This window comes from Delphinapterus leucas, chromosome 7 (assembly GCF_059928025.1).
Source record: "Delphinapterus leucas isolate spDelLeu-1000000601 "Yukka" chromosome 7, BTC_Dleu_Yukka2, whole genome shotgun sequence".
In the NCBI taxonomy this organism is placed as follows: Eukaryota; Metazoa; Chordata; class Mammalia; order Artiodactyla; family Monodontidae; genus Delphinapterus; species Delphinapterus leucas.
In genome coordinates, this window is record NC_143135.1 from 37,558,630 (window position 1) to 37,579,922 (window position 21,293).

The 21,293-nt window shown below is 45.9% G+C and overlaps 1 protein-coding gene across 1 annotated transcript in view; it reads right to left on the reverse strand.

The window, feature by feature from the left end:
- Nucleotides 1-14,166: 14,166 nt before the first annotated feature.
- GTF2H1 (general transcription factor IIH subunit 1) overlaps nt 14,167-21,293 on the reverse strand; it is a 36,665-nt gene continuing 29,538 nt past the window's right edge. The window contains exon 15 of the mRNA XM_022583803.3: nt 14,167-19,970. Within this exon, the coding sequence (XP_022439511.2) occupies nt 19,884-19,970 (87 nt within the window). The 3' untranslated portion in view covers nt 14,167-19,883. The remainder of the gene's footprint in view (nt 19,971-21,293) is intronic.

Here is a 21,293-nt window from a genome sequence, read left to right on the forward strand (position 1 = left end):
TAAATAGAACCGCGAGGCTGACGTCAGGGGGGAGCCGGGCGGACGTGCGGGAACCCACGTGTGGGTTGGGCTGGAGGCGGGCTCCGGGCGGGGCGGTAGAGAAGCCCCGGCTGCGCGCGCGCATCCTGAAGACCCGCAGGCTGACCGACCCATGTGCGCCGAGACATCTAAAGGGCTGTCCAGAGCCACGCTACCTTCGCACAAAAGTCCGGGCCAGAGTCATCAGCCGGGGTCAAGCCGACCTTCAATTTCCTCTTCCATAAATTGTGAAAGTTACTCTCAAGGAAGGCTCGATCTCAATTTTTGCCGCTGTTGCCCAGTGCCCAGAGCAGCTCCTACCACGTCATAGACACTCGACAAACATTGGTTGAAAGAAAGAAAATGCCTAGCGCACCGTCAGTCTGCTTACCTAAGTCGAGCGATTTACAAAACTTGACCCCGCTTGTCCCCCTACTGCTAAACCTTCCAAGTCCCACAGTTCAAAAGTAAAGCCTCAGCCTCTCTGGTCGGCACTCCCTACTGCCCCATCAGCCCAGCACCTTGTGTCCCAGCCACGCCTAAGAACAGTCTGGGTTTTTTTTTGTTTTTTTGTTTTTAGCATATCACATTAATTTTACCTCCAGGCCTTTGCTCACGCTGGTTCCCGGCCGGCCTTCCTCCTCCACCTCTTCCAGCTCTACCCATCTTCTGCTACTCCCCCCACTCCCCCGCCACATACACTTACACAGTCGGTATCTCCCTCCTCTCTGCTTCCACCACCCAAGTCTATACATCCTTCAAACCTGTTTGCCTTCGAGGTGTGTGGGGCTCTGCTCTCCCACCTGCGGGTGAGTCTCTTAAGGGCATGGGTGAGTCTATGTCCTCCCTGCACCTGGGGCACCAATTTAGCCACCAGCTCTGAGAAAGATCCCTAATCATGGCTTCCTTGGTTTTGAAGGGAAAATTCTAACCTCATCTTCAGAAAAACAGGGCACCTCTCTAGCACATCCTAACCGTTTTCCCGTCCCTCCAGGAGGCCCGGAGGAGCCCAGGAGGCCAGGAGGTTTAGGGAGGACCTAGGCTGTCTCCCCAAACACAGAGCTGGAGGGGCTGAGGGCCAGCCACAGGTTCTCCAGGGTTCCTCAGGGCAGGGGGGACTGCAACAGTGTCTGTGGTTCCTCAGCCTTTGCAACAATGTCCTCATTCAGTCAGGGCTGGGCCCCTGGCTTCCTATCAGTGCAACCGCAGCTGTCCGGAGGAGGACGGCGGAGCATGGAGAGCAGACGTTAGGCTGGCGAGACAGGTAGGAACCTTCACCAGGAGGGCTCTGGGACAACCTCTGAAGATAATCTAGGCAGAAAGTTTGCAGTCCCCTAAATTAAGGCACCTAACAACAGCTCACTCCAAGCGCAGCTTCCTTCTTTTCATGTAGAACAGGAGCTTCTATTTAACTCTACAAATACGAATCAAACAAGTACCATTTACTCAGCACCTCCTGTGTGTTAGGCAGCAAGCTAGGCAATCCCCATACTCATCGTCATTTTAATTCCTTGGAGCAGGCATAATTATCCCCATTTTTCAGATAAGAAAACTGAAGTTCAAAGAGATTACTGACTTTGCCAAGGTCCTGCAGCTAATAATTGATTTCAGCTGGTACTTTAACCTAGGCTGATGACTCCAAAGCCTGTGATTCTTCTTCTGTATAGGATGTTGTCCCTCCCCCACCCCTTACCCCCCAATTCCACAAAGGTGAAGAAATTATATAGGGGGCCCAAGCCAGTCCCGGGCTCAGTTTTCAATGAGAGGCAGTGGGTGGCAGTGGGTGTCTCTGCCTGTCCGCTCGAGCTGAGACATGGGTCTCCGCATCCTCAGGCCGGGACTTACACCATTGGCACTCTTGCTTCTCAGGCCTTTGGCTCGGGCTGGAATATATACCACCTGCTTTCCTGGGTCTCCAGCTTGCAGACAGCAGATCGTGGGACTTCTCAGCCTCCATAATCGCATGAGCCAATTCTTTATAACAAGTCTCATTTTATATATATATATATTTTCTCTGGAGAACCCTAAGTAATACAGTATCTTGACTAATGCAGTCCAAACAGAAGAATTTCTCTATAAAAGTCAAAGCCGAGGGTGGGGCAGGAAATTGTTTCAGAAGGCAGAACAGACTTCTCACCCTGACCAGGTGTTTTTTTTTTTTTGGGGGGGGTGGCCTTTTTAAAAGGGAAAATCTCACAGAAAGGTGGTTTGACCAGGGGACAGGCTGGCCTCAGAGAATGGGTGCTACTTAACATCCAACATAAGATTTTCCTAAAGTGACCCTGGCCAGAGAATGGTGTCTACCCAAAACACAGAGTCATTCCTTTATCCAGTAAGTGTTTATTATCTTCCTCCTCAAGAACATTCAATGGCTCCTCAGTCAGTGGCCTCCAGGATAAACTTCAAATTCCTTGGAAAGGCACACTAGGCTTTCTATAATCCAGTGCCCACATCCCTCTCTGGCATTATCTCCTATTTTCCTTCATGCCAGTCCCAAGGGTACTTACCACGTTCCCCAAATATGCCACCCACTTCCACCTGGGCGGTTCCTTCAACCCACATGATGCCCTTCACACCATCCATGCCCGCCCACACCCCACACCTCCATAGATCAAATGCTGTTCCTTGGGCTTTGTATTAAATTAGTTCTTATTGCTGTGCATCTCTTTCTCTCGGTACACTGTAAGCTCCTAATGGACAGAAACTTTCTCATTCATCTCCACATCACTAGCATTTATTTGTTTAATAAATGTATTCTGAATTATGTGCCTGCTGTGTAAAGGGCACCATTCTAGGTGCTAGGGATACAAAAATGAATAAGACAAATTGATAAGCCTTCAAAGCTTTCTCCACCATTTAGTGGAGAAAACCAACATCCCCCTCTATAGTTAAAGTGCAACATAGAATGTAAACTAACACAAAAGATGTAGAAAATATTGCTCTAGTATTCAGAGGAGAGACAGGTCCTTTGGCCAGCGATACCGGTGAAGCATTCTTGGAAGAGGTGGGATCTGAGCTCAGCCCAGAAAAAGAGTTCAATTAATTAAGATCAGGTGTTGAGAAAGCAGAGAACAAATACCTGGAGACAGGAAATTCAAGGTATGTCTGGTGAATCTTTAGCTTTAAATGCCAGGCTGAGAAATTTGGGGGTTTGGGTTTTTGGTTTTTGGTGGACAGTGGAAGTCACTGAAGTTTTGGGGAAATGGGAGAGATAGGGTGAAAGCAAGGTGGTTGAAAGGTGATGGTGGAGGGTCCTGAGTAAGGACATTGTTACACAACAGAAAGCTTCAGAACACACACAGCTCCAACCACCTCTGCACAAAACATACTCTTCTCTGACACACCCTACATGTCCCCATGGCACCTCTGAACACTCGCTGACAGCCTGACGTTTTTTCACCTTTTCCACAGTTGCAAAGCTGATGACTTTCCTAAGGTGCAGGGTCCAAGATGCAGATAGCCTCTTCCATCTCCATCCCTGATAGGCCAGGGCCTGCTGCGTATGTGCCAAAGCAGAGGCTCCTCTCTCTGGGAAGAGAGCAGGTGCCTGCCCCTGGGAGACTGCTTCATGTCATCCCCCCAATCGCATCTTCTTCTCGCATGATGGGAGGGGAAGCTGAAGACTCCAACCCGACTCCCCAAGTTCTCCTGGGTGCCATCTCTTCTGCTATCCTGATGTCTCCCTGCCCCCAACTCCTTCTTCTCCCCTCCTCCAAGCTGGCTCATCCTCAGGCACTAGATGCTGCCTCTGTTTCCCTTTTTGGCTTAGACTGTCATTCCCTCCAGAGTTCATTCCTCACATGATCCCCTAACAATCCCCTCAGAAACCCTAAATTCCCTTTGCTGTACACTGAATGTTTGTGTCCTGCCAAAATTTATATGTTGAAACCTAATTCCCAATAGAATAGTATAATATTTAGAGGCGGGGCTGTTAGGAGGTGATTAGGTCATGAAGGTGGAGACTTCATGAATGGGGTTGGTGCCCTTATAAAAGAGACCCTAGAGAGAGCCCTTGTCCCTTCTGCCATGTGAAGACACAGCAAAAAGATTGCCATCTATGAACTTGGAAACTGCCAGCATCTTGGTCCTGGACTCCCAAGCCTCCAGGACCATGAGAAATAAATTTCTGTTGTTTATAAGCCACCCAGTCTATGGTATTTTGTTATCGCAGCCTGAATGGACTAAGGCATTACCCTTCCAGCCACTTTCTACCCCAGGAAAGAGGTAAGACCTGTGCCCTTTTCTCTCCATCCTTCCCTGGCAGGGAGTTAGGCCTCAATCTTCCATCCCATTGACGGGTTCCAAGGCAAAGACTGACACCAGAATATAAGGGGCTCCCAAACTGAGGCCTTCCAATATCAGGGCTGCAGAGGGAGTCCCAGGGCCTCTCCAAGCCAGACAATTCCCAGTGTAACAGAAGATGTCCCTTATCTAATCACAGCACGGGAGGACTGTGGGAAGCTGCGACAGCCTTTCCCTCTGACAGGTTGGGTGGCAAGGACAGTGACAGTGGTGGCTTGGCAAAGATGAGTGAGCAACCCGGTGAAGAGGCAGCCCTGACCTGGGGTTCTTGCCCCAGCTTTGTCATGGGCCTCTGGGTGACATTATGGCAGTCACATTCCCTCTGTAGTCTCAGCATCCCTGCCTCTAAACATAAGAGGGTCTCTCTCTTCCAGTTCAAACATCCCGGGAGGCTCTGAGCTAGGGAGTTGAGCCTCCACACACACCTTCATTTTTCCAGTTTTGCTCAGGACCCAGTGGCAAAGGCTGCCCCCTACTTTGGAAAGTGATTGAGGCTACTGTGGGGGTGGAGACAGACATCCAAGCCTCCTGGCTCCACCCATGGCAACAGGAAATCCATGCCTGGCACTCTCTTGTCCCCATATTAGCTCCAAAACGGAGTCCAAAATTCCCAAGGCACTGGTGGGTATTGGATTGTTAATAAAAAACAGTCTCACAGGGCTTTGAAAGTGAATTACTGATAATAGGAGCCCATCTCTTTGATTCCTGTGTAGATGTTTCAAACCTTCACCAGATGGAGAATTACATTCCAAAGCCTAGCCCAAAAAAGAAGGGCAATTTCCTTTAAAAGTCCAAGAGGATCAAGCCAATTGTAAATACGAATACCACCAGGGAAGTGTATTGGTAATTTCCTGGGGCTAGGTGTGGGAAGTGAATGGAAGTCTTCTTAGCTGTGCAGCTACTGACTGCAGGGCCCCCTCACTGAAATTTGGGTCCTAGGTTTTTGTTTCAACTGGGGTACACAGGCACTCATCTAGCTGCACCTCACAACGCAGGCTCTACTGGAGAAGGAGGCCCTCTGCCCTGTTATTTGAGCCTGCTCAGAGCACCCTGACCCAAAAAGGTACCCCACCTCATTTTTCCAGGGTACCAGAAGGGAGCCTGGGATTCTGTTAAGAGGAACAAAAGAGAGCTCCTTTGACCCCTAGGAGGGACCACAGCTGTGATGGGTACAGACATGGAGAAGGCTTCCCTGCAGCTGGGTAAAGCTCATCGGGCCTTCTTTTATGTGTAGCTTGGTGGTGGTGGGGGTTCATATCCATTCTCTCAAGGCATTTTCACCTCAACCGAGAGAGGAAAGCAGAACAAGAATTTTGACCTCTGTTTTACTGGTGAGACTACCAAACCTCAAAAAATGTAATTGCGGGGGCTTCCCTGGTGGCGCAGTGGTTGAGAGTCCGCCTGCCGGTGCAGGGGACGTGGGTTTGTGCCCCGGTCCGGGGGGATCCCACATGCCGCGGAGCGGCTGGGCCCGTGGGCCATGGCAGCTGGGCCTGCGTGTCCGGAGCCTGTGCTCCGCAACAGGAGAGCCCACAGCGGTGAGAGGCCCGCGTACCGCAAAAAAAAAAAAAAAAAAAGTAATTGCTTCAGGCCCCTCATAGCTGGAAAGCAGCCAGGTGGATTTCAAACTCCTGGTCTAGTTTTTCTTCTCCTATGCTACTCTGCCCCTCTGTCTTTCCTGGGGTGCCTCACAGCCTGGAAAGCAGTTAGCCCTTTGCTTTCCGAATATCAAAGGACTCCCCAAGGTCCAGACAGCTCATCTGCCCACAGGGCTGCTTCAGGGCCCTATCTAATAATCTAACCAGCCTCCCTGTTCCTGGTGCTCCATTAGCCTGGCAAAGCCCACATGTGTGCAGGGCCAAGCTCTGCCCTCTGTGCAAACATACTTGCAGCGTCAGGCTGTCTTAAAGGACATTTTAACTGAGCTGATCTTCCAGTTTTAGCCACAGAAGGGATGAAAGCCTAGGAGAGGCCCTCACAGCCTTGGCCCTCCTTTACCCACTGAATCAGTGAGGGAGATCAGCCCCTCACACCTGCCCCTGCTTTGCTTACACTGCAGGGCCTCTCAGCAATCCGATTGGCCTGCAGGGCAGACGTCATTGCGCAGTGGGGAAGTAGGGCTGGGAGAAGGGAAGGGAAGGGAAGGGAAGTGCTCTTGACTCTACCGTGGTGTTTCAGGGGTGGTGACTAAGAAACAGGAACCTCCCAACTAGTCTAGCGTTTTCTTCCCTGCACCAGACACCACGGCCTTCTCCACCAGCCTGGGCTGCTTCCTTGGCACTGTGGGTGTGGCTCTACTCCCGGCTTGGCTTCTGGGGTTTTCCACTGTACCAGAGCCACTTCGAACAAGCCCTGGCTTGGGACTGGCAGCTTGGCGGAGAGGCCTCGCTCAGCAGGAGGCCACACCCCAGCCACTGAAGCCACAGGATTGCAGGAGGCCGCTTCAGCAGAGCGCTGTTCTCACAGAGCTCCCGGCCTCAGCCTCCTCTGCAGCCCCCTCGGCTGCAGGCTCATGGTGTCACGGAGTCTCCCCCCAGGCTGAGCTAGTTCTCCAGCAACCAAATTTCTCCTCCTCATTTCCTAAGGGAGGCTGCCTGGCAGCCACAGATGGGCACAGCCTGTGCCAAGATCTCCATGGTAACCAGGGGCCACAGCTTCCTGCCTTGGGCGACGATCCAGAGCGAGCACCCTTGGCAGGGCTCCCTTGCAGACTCCAGTGGGGCTGAGTGTCATTCGGGCCCATCACACCCCACTGTCGTGCCTGGAACTTAGGAACAGCCTAGGGAGGAAGCCCAGCTGGGTTTCCCTGGAAGACTTCAGACCCAGCAGGAGTTCTCTGAGAAAAGTCTTGAAACAGGGCAGGCTAGGAAGGCTGTTCTTTGGAGTCCACCCACTCCCTCCCACATGGAATTGATTTCTCAGGGCAGGCTGTGGGGCTCTGGTGGTAAACCTTCTTTAGGGTAATGGGTGAAAGTTGAAAATTGCACAGTGTGTTAGTTGCCTTTAGACTTTGCTCTCCCTGGCAGAGGAGGTGCTGGTGATGCAGGAGATAGTTTGCCATGGATTAGGCAAGAATCCCAGGTCCTTGTTACCCCTACCCCATAAAGTGGCCCCTGAGGCGTTTGAGGGGCTGGCAGGCTCTTAACCAGGGTGGGTGTTTATCAATGTGGAGTCAAAGTGACAGGGAAGGTAGGGTGGGTGCCCCGGGAGCAGAGATGGAGCTAAAACTCACTGCCTCAGTGTCAAGAACTGGGGCGGCCTCTTCAGAGAGATTCCGTTTCCAGGAGAAAACCAAATCAGAATGCCAAGTGGAACCGCTCCTGGTATGACGCGCTCCTCCTCTCAGCCCTCTGTGCGCATCTCCGGGGGTGGGGGGGAGCCTGAAATTCAGTTGTGTGGATAGTGGACCGGGCAAGGTTCATAGCCTTCCCTGCACCCTGGGGCAGTCCCTCTCCTGTTCAACTTCTTTTCCCAGTCTCTGAGGGGAGTTCGGTTTTTGCTCAACTTGTGCCTTGGGCTTTTGTGATGCAGAATCAATACCTGGTTGGGGAAGACTGTGTATTTGGACTGGTAGTGGAAGGGAGGATTTGGGTCTACAGGATGTTAATCTGTATAATAAAGAGGAAGAGAAAATATCTCAAGGGAATTTTGGAGGCAGTGGAGGTGGAAGACTGGAAAAGGGTTGCCTTAACTTCTGCTGACTGATGAAGGGAGATTTGAGAGTAAGGAGAATTCTCGGTCAATGCTGCTATGGACATCACTGTCGTCTCCACTCTCACTTTGCCAAAGGGCGAGCCTGGGATTTGAGCTATTTTGAAATTACTTGTGATGCTGAAGGGTGCTTCCTAGTCAGTGCTAGGACACCAAACCTCGCGGGTGCAGACTTTCTGAGCGTTGCAATAATAATCACTCCCATGTTTATTGAACATTTAATATGTACGTCCCCAGCACTCCTACTAAACCCTTTAAAAGCACTGTTTAATCTTCACAACTGCCCTGTGGAGTAGGGCACATCATTACTCCCGTTTTCCAGAAACAGAAACTGAGTTTTGGGGAGGTGAAGGCACTTGTCCAAAGTCACACAGCCAGATGTGCTATAGCCAGGCTTCAAAGACATGAAAGCCAGGTGGCATCTGGGCAAGTTCTCTGCAGGGAGACCAGGTGCAGCTACTGCCCGTGACAGCAGGGACAACGGGGAGTTCCTCTCAGGAAATTGCTAGGCCACGCTGAAGAGGGCTCTCTGTGGAAGCCGTAGCCTCTCACTGACCTAATGAAGTAGAAAATCAACGAGGTTGACACCAGGCACCGCTCCATGGAGGCTGCTCCCTCACTGCTCTGAGCAGCAGGCGTGCGCCGGGGGCTGGCGTGATCATCTCGGACAGCTCCTGTCAGCCTGTTTTCCTGCCATTTTGTTAGTCCTGGGACAGAGACGTTGGGGAAAACAAAGCCCAGATTGACCCTTTCCGAGGAGGGCCCTGTCTATCTTTCTGTCCAGGCCTTTCAGGAAACAGACATCCCTGCAAACTCCTCCACTTGGAGAGATACTCTGCACATCTCCTAAGGGACAAGGAGGGGCAGATGGCAGAGCCTCCATCTGTACTGCATTCCTCTGCTGCACCAAACTTACTGTCCTTCAGGAAGAGGGTCTCCATGGGGACCTCAGCTTTGGGAGCCAGTCAGGTTCAAACCCTGACATGACTCCTACTGCCTGTATGTTTGTGGGCAAGTCACTTTCTAAGCCTTATGCATCTTTGAAGTAGGAAAAACAAGGAAATAGCTCAATAAACCATATTGCTATCTCAGGAAATGAACTGAGGAGAGAGGCAAGTTTGTGGTCACTGCTCTGACCGTTTGTTTTATCTATTTCAGACTCTAATTGGTTCAGAGCATTCTTCCTGGCCCTGCACCCAGGCCGAGCCTGACCCCTTCCTCAGGTGAGGATCTTCTAGAACCTGCACATAATGACTGCTTTATCCAACCTTTTTTTTTTTTTAAGATACCTTATTACCTAGTACTAAAATTGGTTGTATATACAAGGCTGGGCTGGTCAGGGAGGGGCTACAAGTTTCCTAGTTTTTTATGGCATACTTAGCTTATGATGTAAAGTACATGGTTGTTTCTGGCCACCCTAGGCTGGCTGGTCTCTGCCCCTTGCATGGATTCAGAAAGGCAGCCCCTGCCCACGAGACCCTGGCCTCCTTCGGTTTTGTTCCTCTCACAGTTTGGAAAGAGAGGCAGCCATGCAATGTCCAGAGAGCAGCAGGGTGAGGCCCATGTTTCCAGGGGACAGGCCTGCTGTCATCTTTCCCTCAGTATGGCTCTTTGCTTTGGCCTCACACTGCTCTGGGTTTGACTCCTGATTCCACCACTCACTATGAGAACTTGAGCAAATTACTTCCTCTCATGGGGCCTCTGTAGAATGGGGATAATACCATTTTCATAGGTTGTTGTGAGGTTTAAATGTAAAGCACCTGGCACCCAGTAGGTGACCAATAAATGTTAGCTTCCTTTTCGATCCCTGGGGGGCAATCTGGAATGTTGAAATGAAGATACTTCTGGGAAGCTCTCAAGAGCCCCGATCTAAGAAGAGGGATGGCCTCCAGGAGCTGGGAGAGACCTTTGATACCACCTGTTTCCCCACCTGCGCTGCCTCATCTGGGCTGGAGCTGTGCTAGGGGCAGTTCTGAGACAAGCGAGCAGCCTCCCTGAGGCTGAGAACTGAATGCTCTGTCAGTGACCAGCCCCTCCCATGTGCTCACCCTGCATCTCAGAGCCGCAGGAGCAAAGGTGCAAAGAAGGGGGCTCTCTGGGGGCAGAAATGCAGCTCTAAAGAGGGAGGCAGTTTCTAAAGGCCAGCTTTGCTCTTCTAGTGCCCACACTCTGCAACTCACAACTGGCTAACTCCAACCAGGCCCGAAGGATTTCTATGTCCATTTCACAAAAACAAACAGTGAGATGCCCACACTGGACAATCCTTAGTTTCCATTCCAGCTGGGGGAAGAGCACAGGCCCTAGGGCTTTTTTTTTTTTTTTTTTTTTTTTTTTGCAGTACACAGGCCTCTCACTGTTACGGCCTCTCCCGTTGTGGAGCACAGGCTCCGGACGCGCAGGCTCAGCGGCCATGGCTCACGGGCCCAGCCGCTCTGCGACATGTGGGATCTTCCCGGACCGGGGCACGAACCCACGTCCCCTGCATCGGCAGGCGGACTCTCAACCACTGCGCCACCAGGGAAGCCCCCCTAGGGCTTTTTTAGAAAGAAATGTGCTTCTTAAGTCTCCTTTCTGGATCATGTAGCACTAGCTAGCTGCAACTCAGCAGCGTTGGTGTTTAGCAAGTATCGGTCATTGTCACAATGTTTGCCATTCCTGAATAGCACCCATACTACTCTATTCAACGTGCTTCTTTAAATTGACTCCCTATTTTACTTAGCTTCATCCCTAGCAAAAATGTGCCTGATATGCCAGTTACATTAAATATATATATACACACACATTAAAATATATAACTATACAATTAGAAATTTGAAATGCTGTCATCTGATATTTACTCAACCCCCTGCAGGTGTGCTAGCCACACTTTAGAAAACACTGGGCTAGTGAACAGCTTAGCAGTGGGATCATGTGATATGCTCACACACACACCAGGGGAAAAAGCACGAGCTCAGTAACTTTGGCGTGCTCTATGACAAGGAACGGAGGATAGCTACTAGGGGTTTGGGTTGTGGACAAAGAATGCTGCTTGACAAATCAGTAAACAAAGGATGTTGTGGCCATCAAGTCATCGGCCACTGCAGTCACCCCCAACGGTGCACCCTGAGTGGATTCAGGATGGAAAAGAACAGTATGCTGGCCCTAGATAGCTGAGGTGCATATCAAAGGAATGATTTCAGTGAGCCCAGACTCTTGCACCTTCCCATACAGAGAAAAGCGCTAAATTCATTAACTTGAGATGTTTGTTTTTTCTTTAATTAGCAGAAACCTTTTGATGTTCAACTACCTGGTTTGTTTTTGCAAAACTCTTATATATGCTGGCTCCTCTCTTACCTCTTCTGAAGGATCCTTCAGAGCTATATGAGAGGCTGTCTCTCGGGCTTAAGTCCTCAGTATGTCTGCCGAATAAAACAAAAGTTTCAACTTTTAGGTTGTGCATTTTTTTTCAGTCGGTTTAGAGCAGTCATCTTATGGGGCCTTTAGTCATGAAATGGTGAGCATTCACCTCGACACTAAAATAACCACGAGTCAACACTAGTGGATCTCTGGTTAAACGTGGCAGATTGAACTCATATGTTTATCTTAGTTCCTTCCCCAAATCTTACTAAAATAATGGGAAAAGAACATACAAACATATAATCACACAACGACCAAGAGACTGGAAGAGGAGACAACCGCAGCTGAGGTCTGTCAACCACATTTTAGAAAGCTGAAATCAGTGTGACTGACACGAGAGTGAAATCTAAGTGGCCACAGAGGGAGGTGGTGAAGAGATGGAAGCTGATTTGCACTAGATGGGCTCAGGAGCTGGAGGGAGCAAGTTCTATGGAAGATAGGAGTACAGTGTGGGCCTGAAACAAGGGATCTAAGAGACTGGAGATTCCCGGATTCCTTCCCCACCTGCGCAACAAAATGACTGCCTCTTGCCTCCACCCTCACTGAAAATAAGGGGTCTACTCTTTGGGGAAATGCAATCAGGACGCAAGCAAAGTGGTGAGAGGCACTGGTGCATAAGAGAATGTCTATAGACAGAGAACCCCCTTCCTGAGGCAATTCCCAGAAAGCTAGTCTCCAGGCTTATACTCCCAGGTAGAGACACAGCGGCTCCTTCTCTGGAGAGGCTGAATGGTCTCAGAGAAAAGTTCCCCAAATACTGACATGTGAGAGACCTGGCTGGCAAAGCGGCTTCCCCCCAGTTACCCCGGTGGACGTCCTCTATTCGACAGACCTGCCTGTGCACATGGAGCTTCTAATCCATGTTAAATAACTTGCTCAAATATAAGGGCCAGCTGAGGGGGAGTGTTAGAAGATCAAGCCAGCTGCAAACTGTGGTGAAAGAAAAGTTGGTCAATAAAGTTAAGGGAACCTTAGTACCCTGCTCGGCTGTGATGCTCAATATCTTCTATTTGCCCTGCAGGTCCACTCTCTTCTCCTCCACCCTGCTCTGGGTTCTGAGGGGCTGACCTGAAGCAACCACACAGCAACGGTGCCCCCATGCCCTCTGCCTTCCCTGCAGAGACTGGGGGAGAGGGAAAGTGAGATGGAGCCCTCCCTGTGGGACTGTGGGTGGGTTGTGTCCCTTAACTCCTGTCAGGGTCCCTTCTCTCCTGGTAACCACTTCTTTCCATCGCCTCATCAGGCCTAGGCCTGGTAACTAGGATACTGCACTATAACTTATGGTTTCTCTCTACTCTGCCTACACTTTGGAAAACTGTCCCTTTATTAATCTCCTTAAATCACCCAATTTGAGGGTGCCATTTATTTCCTGCCAGGACCCTGACTGAAGCACCAAACAATATTCACATTATCAAAATGTGAACACTGTTGATCATCAAAAAACTGTGAACTATATTGGGAGGCTGGAGAGAGGGAAATGGGAATAATGATAAGAACACTAAATCCTTAATGACCATAATAGTGGAGAATAACAAAATTGATAAATTGAGAATGGTATAATATAAGCTAAAAGAGTTGAAAGTGATTAATTCTGTGATGAGGGAAGTTGGTGGATTTGATGTTTTGGTATGCACCTTTTAGTGTTTTTGATTTTTTAAATTATGAGCATGAATAACTTTGCTAAAAAACAAAATTAATTTTTAAAAAGTAAAATGTCAGGAGAAAACAGGACAGCGAAGGTCCGTTGAATTCTTCTGAGGACCCAGCACATAATAGAGGCTTAGGCACCAACAGCAGAGTTGGAGCCTGGGTGGCCCTCCCTTAGGGCTTCAAATCCAAGAATCTGTGTCCGTCACTGCACTTCAGGAGAATGAAGCAGTCTCCCAGCCTCAGAGCCACGTGTGCTTGTCAGTGTGTGGCCTGATAGCACAGATCTCCCTCTCCATTATTTAGAGCAGGGAGAAAAGAAAGTTCCAGCCTGCCTGAGCAGGGTGGGGAGACAGTAAGGCGATTAGAGAGAGAAAGGTCAATAGTTCGCAGCTGCACAGATTTGCTTTGAAGAGCTGAGCCTGAATCTTAGCTCTCCACTCTCAAATTAGAGTCAGGGTATTTACGCAAGTCATTTCACCTTTCCGAGACTCAGTTTTAAGTTCCATGAAGGCACAGTCTATTCTACCCATCATCTAGGACAGTGCCTTTTCCTGACCCGGAGATTTTATACGGTGGGGTCTGTAGACTGATGTATAGTAGGAGCTTGATAAATAATTGTTGAGTGAATCCTAAGGATTAAGAATGTACATATAACATGGCAAATATCTAGCAAATAGATCTAATAAATATTAGTTTTTTTCCCTTACTCTCTGGTCCCTATCAATGTTGATATTTTATGCCAGCCTGAGTCAATAAGCTTTGAGCTGAAGCCAGGTAAAGGTAAATAATAATAAATGGTACGAAGAACAATTACTGAGTGCTTAATTTGTGCCATGCAGTATTCTAAGCACTTACATTTATTAGCTTATTTAACCTTCACAATAAATCTGTAAGTACGCTTATTGCGCCCATTTTAAAAGTGAGGAAACTGAGGCATGAAGTGATGAAGCAATTGCACAACTATTAAGTGGCAGGGTTGGGATTTGAACCCAGGTAGCTCAGCTGTAGAGCTTGAGCGCTTTCTCGTTTACTAGATTTTTACTAACCTATTCATGTAACACAGAAAATTGATCACTATTATGTTTTTAAAGAAATTCCTTCTTGCCTAACTAAGCTATACTTGTGATATGCAACTGTCCAGATGACAAATCACCATGTTTAGGTCTGGGGATGTGCTCCCTGAAGCCTGTTAGTGTGACCTTGTTTTGAAGAGAAACCCCTTCACCTGTTTTATCAAGTTTCAAGGTTGCTCTCCTGCTAACTCAGCATATTTTCAACCTGTTTTTCTTTGATCCCAACCTCTATTTTTTCTCTTAATTTTTATTGGAGTATAGTTGATTTACAATGTTGTGTTAGTTTCAGGTATACAGCAAAGTGAATCAGTTATACATATATCCACTTTTTTAGATTCTTTCCCCATATAGGCCATTACAGAGTATTGAGTAGAGTTCCCTGTGCTATACAGTAGGTCCTTAATAGTTATCTATTTTATATATAGTAATGTGTATGTCAGCCCCATCTCCCAATTTATCCCTTCCCCCGCTTACCCCCAGTAACCATAAGTTTGTTTTCTACATAGATCCCAACCTCTATTTTTACAAAAAAATTTTAGCGAGTACTTAAAAGATAACAGGATGTGCTTCCCTTCCCCTTCTCACCAAAAAAAGGGAAAGTTTCCCTAAATATCAAACATAAGATATGAAATGAAACATTAATTTCAAATGAATTTTGGATTCTAATTTACAGTATCTTTTAACGTACAGTTGTCTCTTGACCTATATTTTACATCCCAGGGAAGAACACAGAAACGTTCTCCTCACGTTCTCAAAAGAATGGAATTTATTTCATAAATACTGCAACTGAAGTGTGAAATCAGTTATAAGCAATTTTATATGTATATTTTAAAGTAATTTGTAGAATGTAGGGCACCACAAAAACGTGACTATTAATACATCTATTAAAGATAAGCCATGAAAATTAGATTTGGGCAGTTTTTGGGGGGTAAAAGTACAAAAGTAAGCACCTTTACTGTTGAGGAAATTTTCTTCCATTTAAATTTCTAAACAGTGAAATCAAGAAGATGCTGCCTTTCACCGTGTGGCTCAGTGAAAACCTGTATCAGCATTAAGGACAGCACTCACCCAGCACATGTCATGTGTTGGACTCTACTCCAAGTGCCCTATATATACTCTATTTGTTATCCTCACAGTAATCCTATCAGTTAAGTACTATAACACTCACTTTACAGATGAAGAAGAAACCAAGGCACAGATTAAGTAGTCACACATCTAGTGAGCTACGCAGCTGGGATCTGAACCCAGTGTAGGTCCAATGACTGTGCTCTAATGGCTCCGCTACGCCATGTCTCTACTGCTGCTGAGGCTGCAGTCAATTCTGGGAGGGCCTGTTATAACACTACTTTTTCTCTACTTTTTATAGTAGAGAAATTCCAAAAATTCCAAGGAATTTTTGCATTCAGGCCAGACATAGCCTGTTCTTATGGATAACCAGGTGCCAGAAGTAGCACACTAATGGATAAGATCAAAATTCATAAAAACTTAGCTTACAGAAATGGGACCATGAATGGGTTCTCTATGGAGAAGAGCCCCATTGTCAGGGCTTATCTTAAAGGGTATAAATGTGTGCACAGCTGTTTCTTTGCTAGAAAAATCTTAGATTGTAGGTTAGAAAAATAATTTTAAGCACATAGAAAAATGTCCAGGAGAAAATACACTAAGCACTACCTCAAGAGAATGAGATTTGGGGGTAAGGATACAGAAACATCTTCTATTATTTTATATATGTCAGTACTATTCAAACCTTAAAAATATTATACTTTTGTAATAATTTAAAAAATGGACATTAATGGTCAGTGATTTTGTATTTGTCATTCCTTTTTCACTGCTCTGTTCACCACTTAGGTCCTCGAACCAGAAAGATATAACTCTGAGTAATAAAGGTCTTTGAATTCTAATACCTAGTGAACCTGAATTTGACATGAGGGGAGGGCAAATCCAGTGAGGTAAGTATAGACATTTCTGTGATTATAACTAGCATGTAGTTGAGTCTTGTTTTTCAATCCAATCTGACAATCTTTGTCTTTTAGAGTGTTCAGTCTGTTTCAATTGCTAGTAAGTTGGGTTTAAGTCTACCATCTTGCTATTTATTTCTATGACTACAGATGAGTAAAATTTTAAATTTAAGCCAGTTTAGGGACTTCCCTGGCAGTCCAGTGGTTAAGACCCTGCAGTGGGGATGCAGGTTCAATCCCTGGTCAGGGAACTAAGATCCGGCAAGCCGTGCTGTGCGGCCAATAAGCAAATAAATAAATAAATACAAGCCAGTTTATCTTATGCTTCAACCTCAGCCTACTTTCCTCTTTAAAGAGAATTCATTTTTATTTATTTATTTATTGGCTGCACGCACAGCTTGTGGGATCTTAGTTCCCTGACCAAGGATCAAACCTGGGCCCACAGCAGTGAAAGCACCAACTCTTAACCACTGGACTGCCAGGGAACTGCCTTCGGCCTACTTTTGTTATCATTCATCCCAACAAACACAGCAGGTTACCAGATGGCCAGAGAGGGTGTAGGTTTTTCATGCTGTTTTGTTAGTGGGAGTGGAAAGAGCTGGATCGCTGGCTCCACCTCAACAGGTATAATTCCATGTTTGTCATAAATATTAGGGATTCTACAAGACAATGCAAACAGGGCTCTGTGGTTACAAAGTTTGAATTCCAAGGTCTTTTCTGTGACTTAAATACACACCCAATCGAGGATATGGGCTACAAACTAAGGCTGATCACCCCTGAACCAGGTTCTAGGCAATTCTCCAGCTCTGGACAGTTTAAGAGCTGAAAATAATTAAGACTCCCCTGGCCTCAGGAACTGGGAAAACAGCTGAGTCTTGAAGAAGCTAAATTGGGAAAGGGCAGAGGTAATGCACTGAGAACTCCCATGCAAGTTCTGACACTGGAAATAGCAAATCTAAGTTTAAAACGGGCAGCTTTCCATACGAGGGCCACTGTTGGCTCCAGATGATATATGCACCAATAGGAAATCACTTTCTGGATTAAACCCTCAGCCTGGATGAGTGGCTTACCCGCCTAAGTTATAGGTGTTTAAGCAATCTTGCTTTCCAGACTGAAGCAGATGTCACAAAGTATCCTACTCATTTTGCAGTGTTAAGTCCAAAGTAGACTAGCACTGCTGATTTTATGTTTTTCCAGGAGAAACTCATTTTCCTAAGGCATGACATGCTTTCACTATACTATTGTATTTTGCAGCCCTTTGGGCTAATGGGACCCACTAGGCAGAATAACCCCATAATGTGATTTGCAGTAAAAGAAGTACAGAATAGAATTGGAGGCAGGAATGACTGATGGGGCAGTCAAAGGAAAAACTATGCAGTGGAAGCCTGGGCTGGGGAATAAAAGCTTCCAACTTCACAAGCATCTTGTCCCATCTCAGTGACTGCAGAAGCTTAGCAGTTTAGAGTAAGCTCTGACACTTACTGGGGTAAATTACTTAACATCAAAACCATTTCTAAAGGTGCTAGGAACAGTACTGGTTTATCGCAGCTCTCAATCACCAGCGGCTGCTATCATTTTCCACAATGTGAAGGTGGGGCCATAGTAGGTCTAAACAGCGGCCAAAGTTCATTTTGAAAGGACTCCAAGGATCAAGTATTTCAAATATAAGCTGGACTTGAAAGTGAGAGCTACCTCTGGTGAAATCCCCCTTAAGTCCTTCATTCCTTATGAGACTTAATCATACACCGTAACGAAAGTCTTTATTCAGTTCCCTCTTCTATTTACCAGAATTCCACTTTAATTTGGACCTAGTTTCCAGTCTGGATTGTTCCAAAGCCTTCTAGGTTTTGGCATCCCCAACTGCTGGACTTTTAATCCAACAAAACAAACAGAACAAGCAAAATACCCTCAGAAAAACAACTCATGTGCTTAAAATTTTCTCCAGGTCCCCCGTGCCTAATGGGTAAGGTCTGAATTTCTTATCTTGGCCTTACAAAGCCATCTGAAACCTGAATTAAACTGATTTTCCCAGCCTCTTCACTTCCAACTCTCCAATCCAACAAACACTCTTGTCCCAACACGTGTGTGTGTGTGGGTCTTTCAAAGTCTTCACATCTTCATCATGCACTTCCATGTTCAACCTTCAAGGCTTAGGTAAAATGTTACTTCTTTAGTGAAGCCCACCCAATTCCCCCAATGGTTTCTTCCTTCAGGTTCCATTATATTTATCACTTAATCTTTAACAGAGCACTCAACAGAGCATTTTATTTCTTTACGTCTGCCTTTCCCAGACATACTCTTTCTTCTATTTCAAACATTTTTCTATCTGCTCGATTGCTATTGCTTATAGAGTAGTTGTGGTAATATTCATTTGAAATGCACTTCGTAAAACTGTGAAGTGTAACACACCATTACTAAACTGATCTGAAGGAGAAATGGGACGGCTGAAGCAGAAGAATGATGTTGCTACTTTCCTTTTACTGGTTCAAAGTCTGAACAGGTTGAAAACCTGTTGTAGACATTTTATGAAAGATAACCAGCTTGTATAATGGCTTAAAAAAAATGAGTAGCTCTCGAGCAGCCCACCCAAGTAAATGCCACACATAAAGAGAATCCACAAGATGTGTTACAGTTAAAAGAGTATCTATAAAAAGTTTTACTTTTTTCTGTAATTTTTAATATAAGACATCTAAAGTCTTAGATAAATGGTGAGTTGATACTATCAGGAACAAAACATGGCACAGATTCCAAAAACAAATCTTTTTTTTTTTTTTTTTTTTGCATTTAGGCTTTGCAGTCACTATGCAATGATTATCAATTCGCCAAGGACCGTAACAGTCAGATACTGGAGAAAAAGAGATATGAGAAACATCTTTTATTTTTTCTAAAGAGGTGAAAATAAGTAAGATTTCTTATATCTCTCACTCATAAGATTTTTAAACTCTTAAAAATGCAATTTCTTTTCAAAGCACATGCCATCTTAAAAAAAATCTTAGCAATGTACATTTGCACTCAAAGAAAAACATGCAGCGCATTGTCCTCTGACAAAATTCTGCATAAAAACCCCACACGACTTTCTGCAAATATGTCCCCTCTTTATCTTTTAGGGACTCCAAACCACAAACATTCAGTGCAATATTTATTGTTTCTCATTTCCGTAGGAAACACAGGACCAATGATGTCTTCTGACTACAACTGTTTCTGGATGGCTGAGCAACAGTCTCCCTCTGCTTTATTTTAAAGTACTCTCTTTAGCTTGCTGATGTAAGGTACAACTAGAATTCAGCAAAACTTGAGGATCCAAGTGGAAGATGGAGGAGAAATACTTAAGGTGTACCCTGTGCCATAAACTTAGGAAAAAAATTTACACAATAACAAAACAAAACCAAAAATCCTCAGATTTTATCAATGCACCCTTTTAAAAAGTTTTTTTTTTTTAGATTCCTGAAAGCAGCTTAATGTGAATCAAAAGCAGTTCCTGAGTAACTGCTGTAAACAGTGTCTTTTTAAAATATATATATATATATATATATTTGCAACTTAGCTCATTTTGGTTCTGCCTTAATTTACCTCCCTAGCTTTTAGTTTAATCCTAGTTCCCTTCTTTTCAGTTCTCAATGTGCAAGTACAATAGCATCAGCTCCGAGTCGGCATGGTACAGATGTTTCTTGTCACTTCTGTGTGATCACCTGCATGTCTGACAGGCCAGGTTTCCAGAGTCACTGCAGGTCACAGTTCTCTCAGTCTCACAGAACCTGTGAGAGCCACGGACACTTCACGTTTTCTTCATCAGACGCCGTGACTGCCACGTGTGGAGCTTGTTGTAAGCTGTCTGGAGCATCTCCTCTATGTGACTTACCAACTGAAAAACATAGCAAGACACTTAGGCAACAATGGTAAAGGCTGGGGAAGTTACTGCTTCTGATCCAGATCTGGCACGTACTTCAGTGCTGTTCCCAAGCTCTTTTTTGTTTCTCCAATGAGGTAACATGCAAGCCCTCTGTGAAGGTGTTATCAGACACATTTTGTATAGAAAGGTAAGAGGGATGGTGGGGTATAGTAGAGGCTGGAAATTCACCTGCTTTGCCTGCACTGTATGTCTGCCCTGTCATTAACCAGCCATAGGACAACATGAAATCCTGGGTTCTACGCTTTAGTTTCTTTTGTCAAATGAGAAAGGTGAACTAAACTGGTGATTTCTAGATATAAACATTAGCCTCTTGACTAAGATCAAGACGGTAGCATCAACACTAACTTAGAGAAAATTTGAAAAATGCCCCACTCCCCTGAAGATTCTGAGGCAGCAGGTCTGGGATGAGACCCAGGAATCTTTTGATTTTCAAAAGCTCCTCCGCTTAATTCTGCTGCACAGGCAACCTTGTGAAGCACTTTTCTATGTTCTCTAGGGTCTTTTCCAGGTCTAACACTTCAGGATTTCAATGTAACTCAGCAGATTACAGAAAAATCTAAATGGTCTCAAAGCTTCACACAAGTATTATGTCATGCCTTAGGTCAGGACTACGTATCTTGAGCAGAAAAAAATTTTACCCTCGTCACAGACATAACTAGAAGTCAACAGGACCACACTGATCTAAGCTGATAAAGACTCCTAAGGCAGAGTGTCTTTGGATTATCTGTTTCCTCGGAAGTGGACAGTGTAATTTACATGGTTGGAAGTAAAAGTCTTATGAAAAGTCTGCAGGTCAATTTTGGCAGTATGGGGACAGAGACCAGGAAGTCCTAAATCCTTGTAGCATGCCAATAACTTAGATTCAATCTGAGGTAGTTAAAAACAAAATAAACTCTTATTTACCACACCTGTTATCACTGTGTGTGTGTGTGTGTGTGTGTGTGTGCGTGCGCACGCACGTGCACAAGGGGGAGTGTTATGTTATTTACTTCTGTCTGGGAACTACACTGCTCCATAGGCTGCAGTGGCTCCACAGAACCAGTTAGAAGAGATGAACGCCACAGCCTCCTGTAAGGCTGCACATGGCCTCAGAATCCTTTTGACTATAGTGCTCCACGCAGTGACAGTCAACTGAGAAGGCACATAAACTGAAATCTACTTGTCACCCTTGCTCTGCTGTGGGAAGACACTTCAAGCTTCTTTTCTGATTATAAATAACATTGTTATATTTTAAGAAAAACCACTTAGAATGTTTAGGGAATAAAAACTTACTAA